Source organism: Stegastes partitus, unplaced genomic scaffold (assembly GCF_000690725.1).
Source record: "Stegastes partitus isolate 25-593 unplaced genomic scaffold, Stegastes_partitus-1.0.2 Scaffold300, whole genome shotgun sequence".
NCBI classification, from domain to species: domain Eukaryota; kingdom Metazoa; phylum Chordata; class Actinopteri; family Pomacentridae; genus Stegastes; species Stegastes partitus.
Genome location: NW_007578031.1, coordinates 331,532 through 345,452, shown reverse-complemented (window position 1 = coordinate 345,452; position 13,921 = coordinate 331,532). Strand labels below are relative to the sequence as shown.

At 45.0% G+C, this 13,921-nt stretch overlaps 1 protein-coding gene across 1 annotated transcript in view; it reads right to left on the bottom strand.

Moving 5' to 3' along the window:
* Positions 1-13,921, bottom strand: part of LOC103358277 (neural-cadherin) — a 183,653-nt gene that overhangs the window by 2,355 nt on the left and 167,377 nt on the right. The window contains exons 24-34 of the mRNA XM_008283185.1: positions 13,558-13,835; positions 12,130-12,344; positions 9,581-9,708; positions 9,180-9,307; positions 8,564-8,675; positions 4,607-4,787; positions 4,100-4,266; positions 2,979-3,243; positions 1,961-2,141; positions 1,515-1,765; positions 177-334 (exon numbers count right to left, since the gene is read on the bottom strand). Coding sequence (XP_008281407.1) covers positions 177-334; positions 1,515-1,765; positions 1,961-2,141; positions 2,979-3,243; positions 4,100-4,266; positions 4,607-4,787; positions 8,564-8,675; positions 9,180-9,307; positions 9,581-9,708; positions 12,130-12,344; positions 13,558-13,835 — 2,064 coding nt within the window. The remainder of the gene's footprint in view (positions 1-176; positions 335-1,514; positions 1,766-1,960; positions 2,142-2,978; positions 3,244-4,099; positions 4,267-4,606; positions 4,788-8,563; positions 8,676-9,179; positions 9,308-9,580; positions 9,709-12,129; positions 12,345-13,557; positions 13,836-13,921) is intronic.

Here is a 13,921-nt window from a genome sequence, read left to right as displayed (position 1 = left end):
TAAGAACTTTATTTAGAAACTTTCTCTCAGCTATATTACCTCAGAGGACACACTTAGGCCATTTCATTACCGCAACTCGTCGTCGGCTAAAACGTTCAAGCTTCTGACAGCGTGCAGGGTCCTTTACTTAAAAAAAGAAATGTTCATGTGAAAAGTAGAGCAGAGTGTTTGTGTACCTGGTCCTGCTCTCCCCCTCCCTCCTCGTTGTAGTTGAGGATGTTTTCACGGATGTCCTCCCAGCTCTCGTGCTCAGCTGGGATGTGGTAAACTCCTCGCTTCCTGAACTTGTTTCGGCTGCCTTTCTGGTTCCACACCGTCACCGCCACCAGCACCGCTACACACACACACACACACACACACAGAGGAGGACAGGATAAATATGCATTTTTTTTTTTTTTTTTGCGTGAATGTGCTTCTGCACCACTGGGACAGACATTAATTTCCTTCCTGTACATTTGTAGCAGTGGCTCATTAAAGCTGCTCTGTGGAGTCATTTAGCCTCAATAAATCAGTACCAAGTTCATTTAGAAACATTAGTATAATTACTCCAAACAGGTGAAAAACAAACGAGCCCACCGTTGGGAGGAGGACTATCAGGGCTTAACAGCCTCCACGCAGCATTTTTCATGCATGAGAGCTACAAGGTCGGATTTTAGAAGGAAATCTGTTTAAAAAAAAATCACCTCCAACCTATTTGTTCTCTTCAGGGGAGTGCAGGAAGCGAAAGAGCTGTGGTGAAATGAAGTGTAATAATGGTAACAGTACAGCTAGCGTGGAGCCGGAGGAAGCGACCGTCCATTGATTAGCTGTTGATCATATATCAGCCGCTAAAAAGTGGAGCACCTGCTCGTTATGTAAGCTTTACGTAACTGAATTCTCTCTGCATCAGCACAGTTTGGATAGTTGTGGTCGCTGTTAATGGAAAAGCTATCGATCTGCAAACAAGTTTAGAACAAAAGGTCTTCAGAGGAGATGGTTTATTTGGTGGCACATGTATGTATGAGTGTGTGTTCGTTCGTCTATTATCTATACGCCGCTTTATCCTGTGAGGGGTCATGTGGGGGCCGCTGCCTGACCCAGCTTGTCCCGACCTTGTATATGTTTGTATGTGCGAACAAGTAATTTCCTTTGTCCTTTTGTTTTTAGATTTTTTAAAGCTCTACATATGAGTTTAATTCAAGCCAGACTCCTCACATGACTCCGGTGAGGCTTGAATTTGATGCCGTTAAACTTCACCTGAAACAGTCAAGTAAAGGTTTGGAGCTGGACTCAGAACATCAAGCTTGAGAGTTAATCATGGCTTGGAAAATAATGACTAATAAGAACTAATATTGGTGTTGCTATTTTTCTTGAGGCACAAAATGAATAGAAATGGCAAACAATAAATAATATTGCAGTTTGTAATACTCTGTAATACCTGCAGACATTTCAAAGTTTTTCCTTTCAGCTGAATGCAACCTAAAAAGTTCAGCTCTTTGAATCTACTTCGCTAACGAACGTCTCTCGGGCCTCACCGAAGAAGACGAGCAGACACATGCTGATGGCCAGGATGGAGCTGGGGCTCAGGGCGGCCAGCCGGTGACCTTTGACCTGGCCCAGCTCGCACCGCTGACCCCTGAAGCCCTCCTGACACCGGCACCGGTAGCTGTCGGGCGAAAGCGCCTGGCAGACGCCGCCGTTACGGCAGGAGGAAGGTCCGCAGGGCGACGGCACACAACGCTGCTGACCCGAATCGTCCGTCACCGTCACCTGACCGCCGGGACACCTGGGACGGAAATCAGGACGCAGGAGAAGATCAGCGAAAGGTACTTACCTCTTAAAAACCTGCTATTAAAAAAAAGTACTTTTACTTACACTTTACCAATATATTACATAGAATTCTAACAGGAATAACTAGTGAATAATTAGTATCTAGTGGTATTGATGCATGTGTGCCAGTTTGTGTAACCGTGTCATTTACTTGCACTGGTGCTTCCTCCACAGGTCGATGCAGCGCAGCGGGCTGCGGCAGGGTTGGCTGCTGCAGGCGTCGCTGGAGCACCCTGAGGTGACGCCCCGCCTCTCCAGCACCGTCACCAGGTCCCGGCTCTGCCCGTCCAGAGGGAGGACCTGACCGTTAAAGCGAAGGTCCCGCAGACAGCCTGGATGAGAAAAGGTCCAGTTTGGTTTAGAATCCGTCGGTATGGTTTTTACAAGCACGCCTAAAAGGACTGCTGTTGATTCTTCAAGGACAATACAAGGGTTTGTCAAAGGTCATGTGATCGTTAGAGGAGCTAAAACTACCTTTTGCTTGTCTCTAGCAGAAGATACAGCGGATTAGTAAACGAAGCCAGTCACTGTTGTGTTGAGGAGTATTTGGAATTAGACCATCTACTTTATGTACTACAAATTATTTCTTAAAATGAAAACTATGCATTTTCCAAACTAGGTATCTCACCAAACCCCTTACAGCAGGGGTGTCCAATCCTGGTCCTTGAGGGCCACAGTCCTGCATGTTTTAGATGTTTCCCTCGTCCAACACACCTGATTCAAATGATCAGGATCGTTATCAGGCTTCTGCAGAGCTTGATGATGAGCTGATCATGTGAATCAGGTGTGTTGGAAGAGGGACACATCTAAAACATGCAGGACTGTGGCCCTCAAGGACCAGGATTGGACACCCCTGCCTTACAGACTGGTGGACTCCAGCCAGTATTGGATGTAAATAGTTTAAACCTGTATTTTTACTTTTTTTTCCAACAAGACCTTGATGCAAACCACAAAGATTTAAGGAAAACAAACCATTGTGCTCAGAAAATCAAACCTTACACCAATCTTTATTTTGCAACTCCATGTTTTCTTTCAAAAATTGCCCAAACAAGGACAAATCCTAAGACAACTTAAGTGTATTTATTTTAGTATGACAAGAATTTACCCATCTCCTCTCATGATTTGTAAAATAAAACGACTTCATGACACGAATTCTATCCAGATCTCACCTTGAAAGTTGGCCTTGTCTCCGGCGCTCAGTCCGTTGCCAACCATCAGGCTGGCCGGGTGAACCACCATCTCCCTGCGGCTCCCCAGCTGGGCCTGGACCTCCCGCGAACCTCCGCCCTGCTCTAGCCTCAGGGTGAACATGTTGTCATGGCGACTGAGGCTAACCAGCACCCACTGCCCGATGTCGACTCGCTGGCCGGGGAGCCTCAGCGCGTGGGCAGCATCGCCCAGGTTGGCACGCACCGAGATGTGACCCTCTACGATCTAACACAGAGAAAAAAAACATTTCCCCTCAGAAACCCTCACATGATGTCTCATGTTTATCTCAGTTAGGGCTCTGTGTGGACTCACATCCTGAAGAAAACATACAAATAGTGCAGTTTAAAGACATATCCTGCAGACAGACTAGTGTGGAAAATAAAAATACACATTGTACATTAAAAAGTCCCGTCACACATATATTTTGCATGATCATTTCCATTTTTCATACTGATGCAGCAATGTGTAAACAAAGTTTTACTTGTCAAGAAAACATTAGTTTTAAATCCAATCCAATGGTTCAGGTCCCTCAAGAGAGTAACAACATTTTTATTTGGATTAGTTTTTAATCTTCTCTAATATCTCATTTTGTTGTATTAATTTTTTGTTTAAAACTACAGCTATTCAGAGATATTGATGAAAATATATCAGAAATTTAGCTGGAAATTGCTTTAAAAAATAAGAAAATGTACAGATGTGTGAAAATGGGACCCAACCAGACATTATTTTTTGAAACTTATCAAAATGGTTGAATACTAACAATTATAGTTTGGTATTTTATGTAGTTTTCTGGGTATAATTGTACAAAATCTTAATGCTACAACCTGGCAACAGTGACAAAAACAGTCAGATGTAGTGGGGCAGAAAGTGCACTATCACCCTCTGAAATGGTGCAACATAAAATGGATTACTGAAGCATCTATAAAACAAATATATGAGTCTGAGCTGCAGCTATTTAAAGAAAGAGTAGGGACTGCTTTGTTATGTAAATGCTTTCTAAACAGTGATAAAAGCCGGCTAATCTTTGTGTATTGAGAAGTCAAAGGTCGGTCGGTTGGTGATGTGTGAAAGGTGAGCTGACCTCCAGGATGATGTACTCGCTCGCCTCCCGCGACGCCACCGACAGCAGAGTACCTGACGTGGCTCTGGTTCGAAGGAGCAGCTGGATGTTGGTGCGTCGGGAGCTGCCGCCTCCTCTGAGCTGGAAACGCACCACGCTGCCCGAGTCAAAGGAGAACTCTGGGACGGCTGACAGAGGAGGAGGAGATGTGGTGAACTTGTGTGTAGGCCTGGTTACTTTACAGACAGTCTGGACGGGTCATGCAGGGCTCATGTTGGGTCAAATAATCTTGGATTAAATATAAGAGTTCATGAGTGCTGTTGATGACAGTTATAAAGGGTCCCTGTGATCGGTTTGGACACTGTGTGCCATAACACCCTGACAGAAGACTTTTCTGCTCAGGATTCTCGCAGCTTTTGTGCAAATTAGCATCTTAAAGGAAAGTTTGAGATCTTAAATTTATATGTGATCCCAAAACAAGACTTCAGGGTTGAGCCGTGCTGATTAATGCTGTATACAGTTTCTTACCTTTGTCACACTTGTGTCCGGTGTATCCTGCGTGGCACTCGCAGCTGAAGGAGCCCCAGTCGGCGAGGCAGGAAGCGTGAAGCCCACAAGAGGGACCCGCCGCCGTCACGCACACCCCGTCTGTGAGCCTGCACCCCGGGGTGCTGTCCACGCTCTCACCTGGAGACGCCAGATCGTACACCTGAGGAAGAAAAGGAGGCACGATGTGACAAGGGGGATGTTTTCACTCATCACCATCACTGCAAAGCATCCATCCATTCATCCATCATCTATGCAATCCTCACTAGGGTCGCGGGGGGCTGGAGTCTATCCCAGACTTAGGGCAGACAGACAACCAAGCACACTCACATTCACACCCACGGACAATTTAGAATCACCAATTAACCTCAACATGTTTTTCGACTGTGTGGAGAACCCGGAGAGAACCCACGCTGCACGGGGAGAACATGCAAACTCAACAGAAAGATCCCGGGTGTCCTCACTGGGACGTGAACCGGCGACCTTCTTGCTGTGAGGCGACAATGCTAACCACCTCGCCACCTTGCAGCCCTCATTGCAAAACAACACTTCATAAAAAAGCCCAGTGACTTAAAACGCTTGCTGCCTCCAGTTATGCGATCCAGGCTGCGTTCACAGTCGACGTTAGATTAGAAGAGGTTTTTTTTTTTCTTTTCTTTTTTTTTTAATTCTCCAGTTTTGCTCCTTTGTCTGTCGAATGCAATAAGACAGAATTTGACATGCACTCAATTTCTAAACATGCCCATTGTTTTCAGCTGGCAGCCGTACTCCGGTTGCATTTTGTGGTGCGTCAATCCACCTTAACGCATGAACTCCAAAATGTGTTTTGAATTTTTTCTAAAAGGAATCAAGGAACCAGCTCCGAGAACAGAGCAATGAAAAGCATGCAGCGGAGGATTATGTTTCTCTTTCTTTCAGGGTCTTGAAAAGCAGCTTTCTTTTGTCATAAAAAAAAATCTGGCCACGTGAAAGCTAAGCTACGGAATATGAAAGGGTTCCTCGTCTGCGGAGCGTAGTTGTGCTGAGTGATGTTAATTATCCCGCTAACGTTCTGATGTTCTTTTTGCACGAGAGGAGGTTCTGTCCTGATGGTGGCACCAGAGGAAAGGTGAGAGGCCTGCTGAACATTATTGTTCAGTCTCTTTGAATCATGATGGACCAAAGGATGGAAAGATGCACGGCTTCATCTAGGATTCCCAATATAGGCGTTTCTTTAAAACTTCATCTGATGTGCAGTTTGCCGACAAAAACACTTGTGTCAGTGCATCTAAAATCTGATTCTATCACAGCTGAGTATCACTTGAACTCTGCTGATGCCAAATAGCAGCAAGAGGCTTAAAAAAAAAAATGCCGATACCTTCAGGTGGTGTCGTGCTCGTCATCTTTAAAAAGAATAAATTTGGACGAATCATATGTGTGTATACGAGGACGACATAACCCTGTGATCCTGCAGCAGCTCACAAGCTGGCAAGATGTTGATTTTATTGATTTTATATGTTCTTGAATCTTTCAACAAAATTTTTTTCCCACCAACTTTTCCAACTTCCGTGCTCACACAGCAGAGCTCGATCAATCTGTCACAACAGGGTGCCCAGACTGAGGGCACACACGGTGGATCGGTTTTGAATTTTCGACTGATAATTCCAATGAAGTTTCAATCAGACAAAACAGCTGCTTTGACTCACTTGTTAAATTTGTAAGAACTTCATCAATCAGTGCTCTCTTTGGGGTCCTCCTTGATCTCTAACTTCAGATATCTAATACTGACCCCCTCCTTCTACTTTCTGGAGGAATTGTATGTTTGCTAACTGTAATCATATTCAGCTTCTTGTTCTGTAGCGACACGTGGAAAAGCTTTCACTTTATTTACAGTTTCGTAGTTTATTTGCAGAGTGCGAGGCAGAGTAGTGCGAGGTGCACATAACCAGCTGTGGCTCAGGTGGTAGAGCGGTTGTCATCTGATCGTAAGGTTGGCGGTTCGACCCACCGTCCCTTCACAGTCGAAGTGTTCTTGGGCAAGACACTGAACCTGAAGTTACTCCCAATGGCAGGCAGCACCTTGCATGGCAGCTCTGTCGCCATTGGTGTATGAATGTGTGTGAATGGGTGAATGAGAAACACATTGTAAAGCACTTTAAGTGTCGCTAAGGTAGAAAAGCGCTATATCACTGCAGAGCATTTACCATAATTCCATAAATGTACATTTCCCCTTTTGATTTAAAAACAAAAAAAAACTACTACTGTATTATTTTACATATTTTCTCATTACTACTATGTACAAGCCAAAACATTATGACCAGATAAAGGGAATAACACTGATTATCTTGGAACAATAGCACAAGCCGCTGTCTGAAGGCCAAACGTGAACAGATGGTTACTACAGTCAGGATGTTGGATGCAGGAGAAACAGGCTGATTTAAAACAACTTGCTATGGCCAGATCACTGGGTTGGAGCATGTGAGACTTAACACCATGGACTTCAAAAATAGAAGACCCCTCTGACATATTTTTTTACCTTGCTCATATGTCCCTATGGTGTTTTTTGTGTGCTAAAACACACTCAGAGTTAGAAAGCCATAGTTTCATATTCAGCAAACCTAAAGCACCGCTAATGCCAACTTACAACGAGCGTGTTTTCTGTAACATTTTTCTTTTTCAGAATCGAATTCTGGTTCAGACGTGTACGCCTCAAATACCCCGTTATTAACACTGTGTAGCGAAGAGTAGTTCTGCATTGTTTGAAGAGAGCTGTGGGTGAGCTGGTGTGCTCTAGCTGCACTTCATAGACGTGCACATTCTAAAGAAACTGTAGAGTTCCATTTACGCCATTTTAAGTCAGTAAGGGATCATTTTCATTGAAAGAAATTTAAAATACGCACCTTATGTTCAAAGAGAAAGAATAAAAAATTACGACTTCAACATCTGCTTATGTAACTTAAAATAAAATCAACTTTAGCACAATCCTGAAGCCTAGTACACACAAATCTTTCTTTGTTTTTCAAAAATAAACTAACCTAAAATTGATTGAACACACAATCTACGCTGCCGTGCCAAACAATATGACTCATTGCTATTAGTCCTCTATCATTGCAGCTGTGGTGATCCTCATAAAGAATGAGAACATGATCCCAAACTCTCCACCGGCTGCAGGAAAACAACCCCGAAACTCAAGGGATTATGGACAGAATGAGACGGTTGCTGCAGCGGTGGGCAGATGCTAACATGCTTCCCCATCTTCTTGTTTTAAAATCTGGCCGACGTCTTTCCCTGGGAATATTTTGGGATCGTCGGGTGCTGGTTGAGGTTTTTGCTCAGCAGCAGCAGAGGAACCGCAGCAGCTTGCTGAATTTCAGGCGGCCGAGGCGGAAGCGGGAGGTTCTTTTCATTTATATTATATTTTGGACTGTGATGTTGTTATGTTGGCCTTGGCAGACGAGCCGAGCTCAGACCACCATCTGTCTGACCACCGTCCCCCGTGGTACATGCACGCACACACTGACGCAACACACACACAAACACACACTATCCACCAAGGACTGGAGAGGAGTGAATACATGCATGCACAAACACACACACACACACACACACATACACACACATGCAGACCGACAGACATTAAAACTGCATTCAAAGTCAAGAAACATACACACACGTGGGAAATGCTAATGATCTGTGGAGTGGAAACACACACACACACACACACACTGAGCTATGCTTCCACTACTTCAGAGGACATTACACTGACTTACATTCATTTCACAGGGACCTTATCTAACCTTAACCATCACCACCACTTTCCAAACCCCAACATTTACCCTGAACCTCACCAAAACCTTAAAAATAAGGCTCAGAAGGAGAAGCACATCCCCACAATGTGACTGTATGAACAGATTTATGCCCCCACAAAATGAATAATACACACACAGACAGTCGTGTTACCTGACTGTCGACCACCAGGTTGCGGATGCAGCCGGTGAAACTGCGATAACGGCGGTGAGGAGACATGTCTTTCACGCCTCCCAACTGAAGAGGCTGGAAAACATTCAGATACCTGAGGGAGGAGAGGAGGAGGAGGAGAGGGTGAAGAAGACAGACAAAAGAAGAACATGAAAAGAAAGAGGAGGACAATGAACAGCAGAGGCAACGGGATGGGAAGTAGTAGGGGGAAGAATGATGGGGGAAAAAAAGAAGTGGACAGAGGAGGAGATGAGGAAACAAGAAACAGAAAGTGGAGGATGGGATATGTGAAGTGGGTTGTAGTGGGTCAGAAAGATGAAAAGGAGGAGGAAGGGAAGATGTACAAGTAAAGGGGGTAAATGGAGAGGAGAAGAAGGAGTACAGGAGTAGTGGGTGGAAATGGGAGAAAAAAGAGGATTAGGAGGAGGTGGAGAATGAGGTGAAAGAGGAGGATCCAAGTGAAGAGGAGGTAAAAGAGGAAAAGCAAAACAAGGGATGAGATGTAAGGAGAGAAAAGAAGGAAGAGAATTAAAGTTTTCAGACAAAAGTTTTCCCATCTCTGTGTCTGCAGTGATGTAGATCTTTAGTGTCTCCTTACCGCTGGTTCCCAGGTGTCTCTCCTGCAGCTCTGCAGCTGGACTGGTCGGTATCCTGAGCCTCCCCTCCGACACCCTCCAACTCATTCACCGCCACCCCTCCACACTGGTCCAGGATCAGCTGAACGGCCTAAAAATAGAAGGAATGAGACCCAGACTGCTGACAACATGCTTCACTTCTTATCATTCTCCCACAGAACGAAGGCTACCTCATGCTATCCCTCTTTTCTGCTCGTTTTGCAAGCTTTCCTTTTCTCACTCCTCTGTGATTAACAACATGCACTGCATATTTCAATATTGTACTTTGGTTTGTCTGTATTTTGTTAAACATCTTCCCAAGTATAACTGATACAAGCCCTGTGCACCGATCATCCATTCATGCATCTGCTCATCTCATCAATACCTTTCCGTCGCTGATGATGTCGAGGCGATGCCAGCGCCGGTCGGTGACGGTGGATTTGGGCGGGAGCTGCAGGGTCAGCGTTCCTGATCCGTGGTTTATGCTCAGAGCTGGAACCCCGTTCCTCAACTCTGGATGGAGAGGTGAGTAGTAAAATCTCAGTAAAGTTGAGTTTGTGCATGTAAAAAGACACAGCAAGTGATTAAAATGAGTTTTAAAGCACTCGTTGAGCCTGCAACAAGTCATTGTTGAGACGTTCGTCCATGAGAATAGAACATTTTTGCTTTCCATAACTTCATGTTGCCGTGTCAATTCAAATCAAATGCAACGGCGGTTAAACTTAAAATAAGATCTTCGCCTCCGGAAAGTTGACGCTTGCCCCAACATCACTTCTCCGTATTGCTGTGTAAGCTGCTGAATCCCATCAACAACTGCAGAAATCCCCGCCATCAATCCTGAGTGCGTGTATCTTCCAATATCCTCTCAACTGCTGTCGCTATCCGATGAGTGAGTTTGACCTGATCAACCTCACAGTCACGTTATTGAACATGTAAGTGAAAAACGCTCCGGAGAGATCGATGCCGCGACCATCTTTGATTTTCCCCTCCCCCGGATCGACGCGGGCAGCAGCTCCGAGTTCGATAATTACATAACTTTAATGCCACAAGATTATGCAAGAAGTGTTGGAAAGGCCATCTGCAGTCTAATCCGTTAACACCAGACCAGGACCGCTGGGAGCTGACATTAGTTTATGAAGCTCTTCATCCACTGAGAAACTGTCTTTACAGCAGCGGACTGACGAACGTTTCATGTTTGTTAAAAAGGACGAGCTGCGGCACGTTCCCACCAGCACTGTGAGATTAGTGTGTTTGTTGTAGAGCTTAGAAGTAAAAAATAATGTTTTAACTTCCTGCAAAAGGGTGCAAGCATAATTTTCAGCACTCGTAGAGCAGCGAAGGATCCACACCAACATCCCAGAAGCTGCTCCTGAGCTGCAAACTTCAGGAACGTCTCACAGGATGGTGTGTGTTGTTGGTCAGTTGGTGAATCTTTTTCTTTGTCTGACACCTTCTCAACTCTTCCTGGAATGTAGTTTTTAAATTCAAAGATCCAATAAATAAGATGCGACCCAGGACCTCAGTACCGGCCAGTGACCAATCGTGTTTATTCTACTGGGTTGGGTCAGTTCCTCTTCTGTTGCTGCAGCTTCCTGATCACAACATCATCACTGCTGCTCCTAAAATTTCTCATTTCCGATGATGCTTTTTTCCACAATAGCATTTTCCATTAATGCCTTCCATTACTAATAGAATTAAAAACAAAAACACCTTTATTAATAACTAAGGCCAAGCCAGCTAACATTTGAACAAGTGCACTTAAAATATTCCATTTCATTTGCAGCCGTTATACAATCAGCCAACGTTTACGGCTGGAGCGTTATCAGAAGCTGCTTCATTTTATTATTTTAAAGCAAAATGCAAAGTTCACCAGCCGCCATCCTGACACAAGGAGGAATAACTGCAACTCTTGCACAGTGTTTTTATACAGCTGATAGTAACAGCTGATGCAACATCACATCATCATCATCCGCACATGTCAATCTCATCTGATGCAATCTGTGGGAAATGTTGCCACACACTTCGTTTATTTCCAGCAGCAATTACAGCTTTAAGGGGTGATTTTGCTGATTAACCCAGAACGAGCTTTAAGACGAGATCACCGTGAGTCTAAAGTATTTATGTGCAGTACCTATGAAGTGCAAACTTTTTTTTCTTGACCGACACTTTGGTCCGTATCTTGTAAGAATCTATAGCGGTGTTGATTTTCATGGATGGATGCAGCCCAGTACAGCGAGGAATGCCCAGACCTGTACATCAGGGAGACAACAACCGCTCCACCTGCGTCTTAAGGACAAAGGACACTCATTCGAAGACAGATTTTGGCCTGCAGGGAGGACAGATGGTTTGAGAGAGGGGTGGAAGAAGCCATCTAACTGGAAAGACCATCCCTCAACAGAGGTGGAGGTCTGAGGCATCACCTCTCACCTGGTTACAATTCAGTCCTAAGATCTCTCCCCAGGAAGATGAAACCACATCCACACCTAACCACAAAAGACCCTAACGAACCCCACTGTGGCAGGGGGAGCACTAACGACCCACATAACGAGGGGGAGGAGCAACAAACCCCCAATTGAAACTGAAACTCAGTGTTAATGGCTCCTTTAGGATATAAGTATGTGGAACTCCCAACTAGTCAGTCAGAAATGATGAAGCCTCTTGGATGAAGGTGGAACGTCTTCAAGGAACTCAAGCAAGTCCGATTAATCCACGAGAATAACCACGACCTGGATGACTGAGAACCTCCACAGACATGCAAGAGCTTTTCTTTACAGTCATGAACATTTCTACTTGTAATCCAATAATAAAACCCTCTCGTCCAGTGGTTTGTTTTTGCTCTCAAACTTACACGATACTTGTCATGTTATGTGCGGTAGAAGGGAAGCAAAAACACTCATTTAAATGCGTCACTAACTGCCACTGCAGCCAACTCACCTACTGCGATGAAGTCCTCCTGCTCCCCAGAGTGGACGGGACCGAGCGGCCCGTTGTAGAGGAGCAGCCCGTTGGACGTCTCAGCCAGGAACTCCAGCGAGATGTGGCTCTGGAAGCACGGCATGATGGGAGGGAACCAGGCGTAGCCCTGACCGCCGAAGCTGTGTTTGGTCTGCTGGCACTCGGGGCCGTCGAACATCGGAGGACACTTACATCTGAGAGGCAGAGGGTTTATTGTAATAACACATCTCCAGCATCTCTCCTCTTATATGGTTTTCCTGCTTGTGGGGCATCATGATAGAATACTGTTCACCCATTTAAATGAGGCCCTGTATGTTTTTTCATTCATGTATTTTCTGTTAATTCACCGTGAGCCAACGCCTATGGGAGTCTGAAGGAGAAACTAATTTAATTATATTTTAATTAATCTCTTTACAAAATCAAATTCGAAGCAAACACTGATTTTTTTGTTCTCCAAAACCCTCCCTTTCATTGTATTGACTTAAACAACCCCTCCGACTAATTCCCCAAACAAAAACACTGAGAACACGACCTCCGTTACACCAATTATAAAAATCTGTGTCAGTTTCTGTGGCGGCATTTCTTTCCCGACGAGTTAAAACGAACCGAGAGATCAACAGACGGAAAGACAAACACACAGAAACCGAAACCTTAAAAGAAAAGCTGAAAATAACTTTAACGTATATTTGTCGGCGTTAATGAGCTTTATTGAGAGCAGAAGAAGGAATAAAAAAAAAAGAAAGAGCGAGAACCATCCGTCAGATTTTAGCAAATGAAATGTTTCATCCAATATCTACACCATTAAAGTGATGTGACAATTCAAAGTCAGCTACTGTACACGCGGCGGGAAAATGAGGCTTTGGAGTGTTATTACTCCAAGAGAAATCCGCTGCCTCTCTTATTAAATCTTTAAAACGTCTGACAGATTCGCCTGGAGTTAATCAGTTAACAAATGGGGGAAAATTTCTGCCTGCTTCAGACGGTGACTCTAACAGTTGGGGACCCTGAATCTGCGGCAGGCGAACAACCAGCAGACTTCTAATCAGTGCTGTCAGGTGAAAACTGTGGAAACGCAGAGCTGCCACGGTGAGAAAAGTCAGAGAGAGAGAGAGAAAAAAAAAGACTCACAGTATCTCATTATAAAGAAAAACTTTTCTTGTTATAATAATGCTTTTTATCGCAGCTTAGTTTCAAAGGGAACAGTGTTTTAGAAACTACTACTGTTGAAATTTGACAACAAAAGATGACAGTGCGAAGCCATCCTGAAGGGAATATATTTGCTCGCACCGTCTGCACACTCGTAACTATCCCACTTATGCAGCTTAGTGGAAATGTAGCCGGGCCAAGCTTCATATTTAAGCTGGTTGGGATTACATAGAAGACACAGAAAGGCGTCCTTGCACCCACCGGTATCCCAGCGGTCCGTCCTGGCAGGTGCCCCCGTTGAGGCAGGGGCTGACAGGGTAGGAGGAGCAGGGCAGGTGGAGCGCCTCTCGGCCCTTGCAGCCACACCGGGCGGTGGAAGAGGCCGACAGCGACACCAGAGAGACGTTGCCGGAGCTGAGGGCCGCCGGCGTCTGGCTGAACGAAACCTCGTTGCTGCAGCCGCCGGACTGACTGCAGTCTGTGGAGGGACAGTCGTCCACGCCCACCTGAGAGACGGACACGCCCAACGTGGCCTCCAGCTGCAAGGGTCAGAATAAAGATGGTATAGAGACGGAAAAGCTGTTAATGAGCTACGAAACAAGATCAACATGACAACCAGCATGGA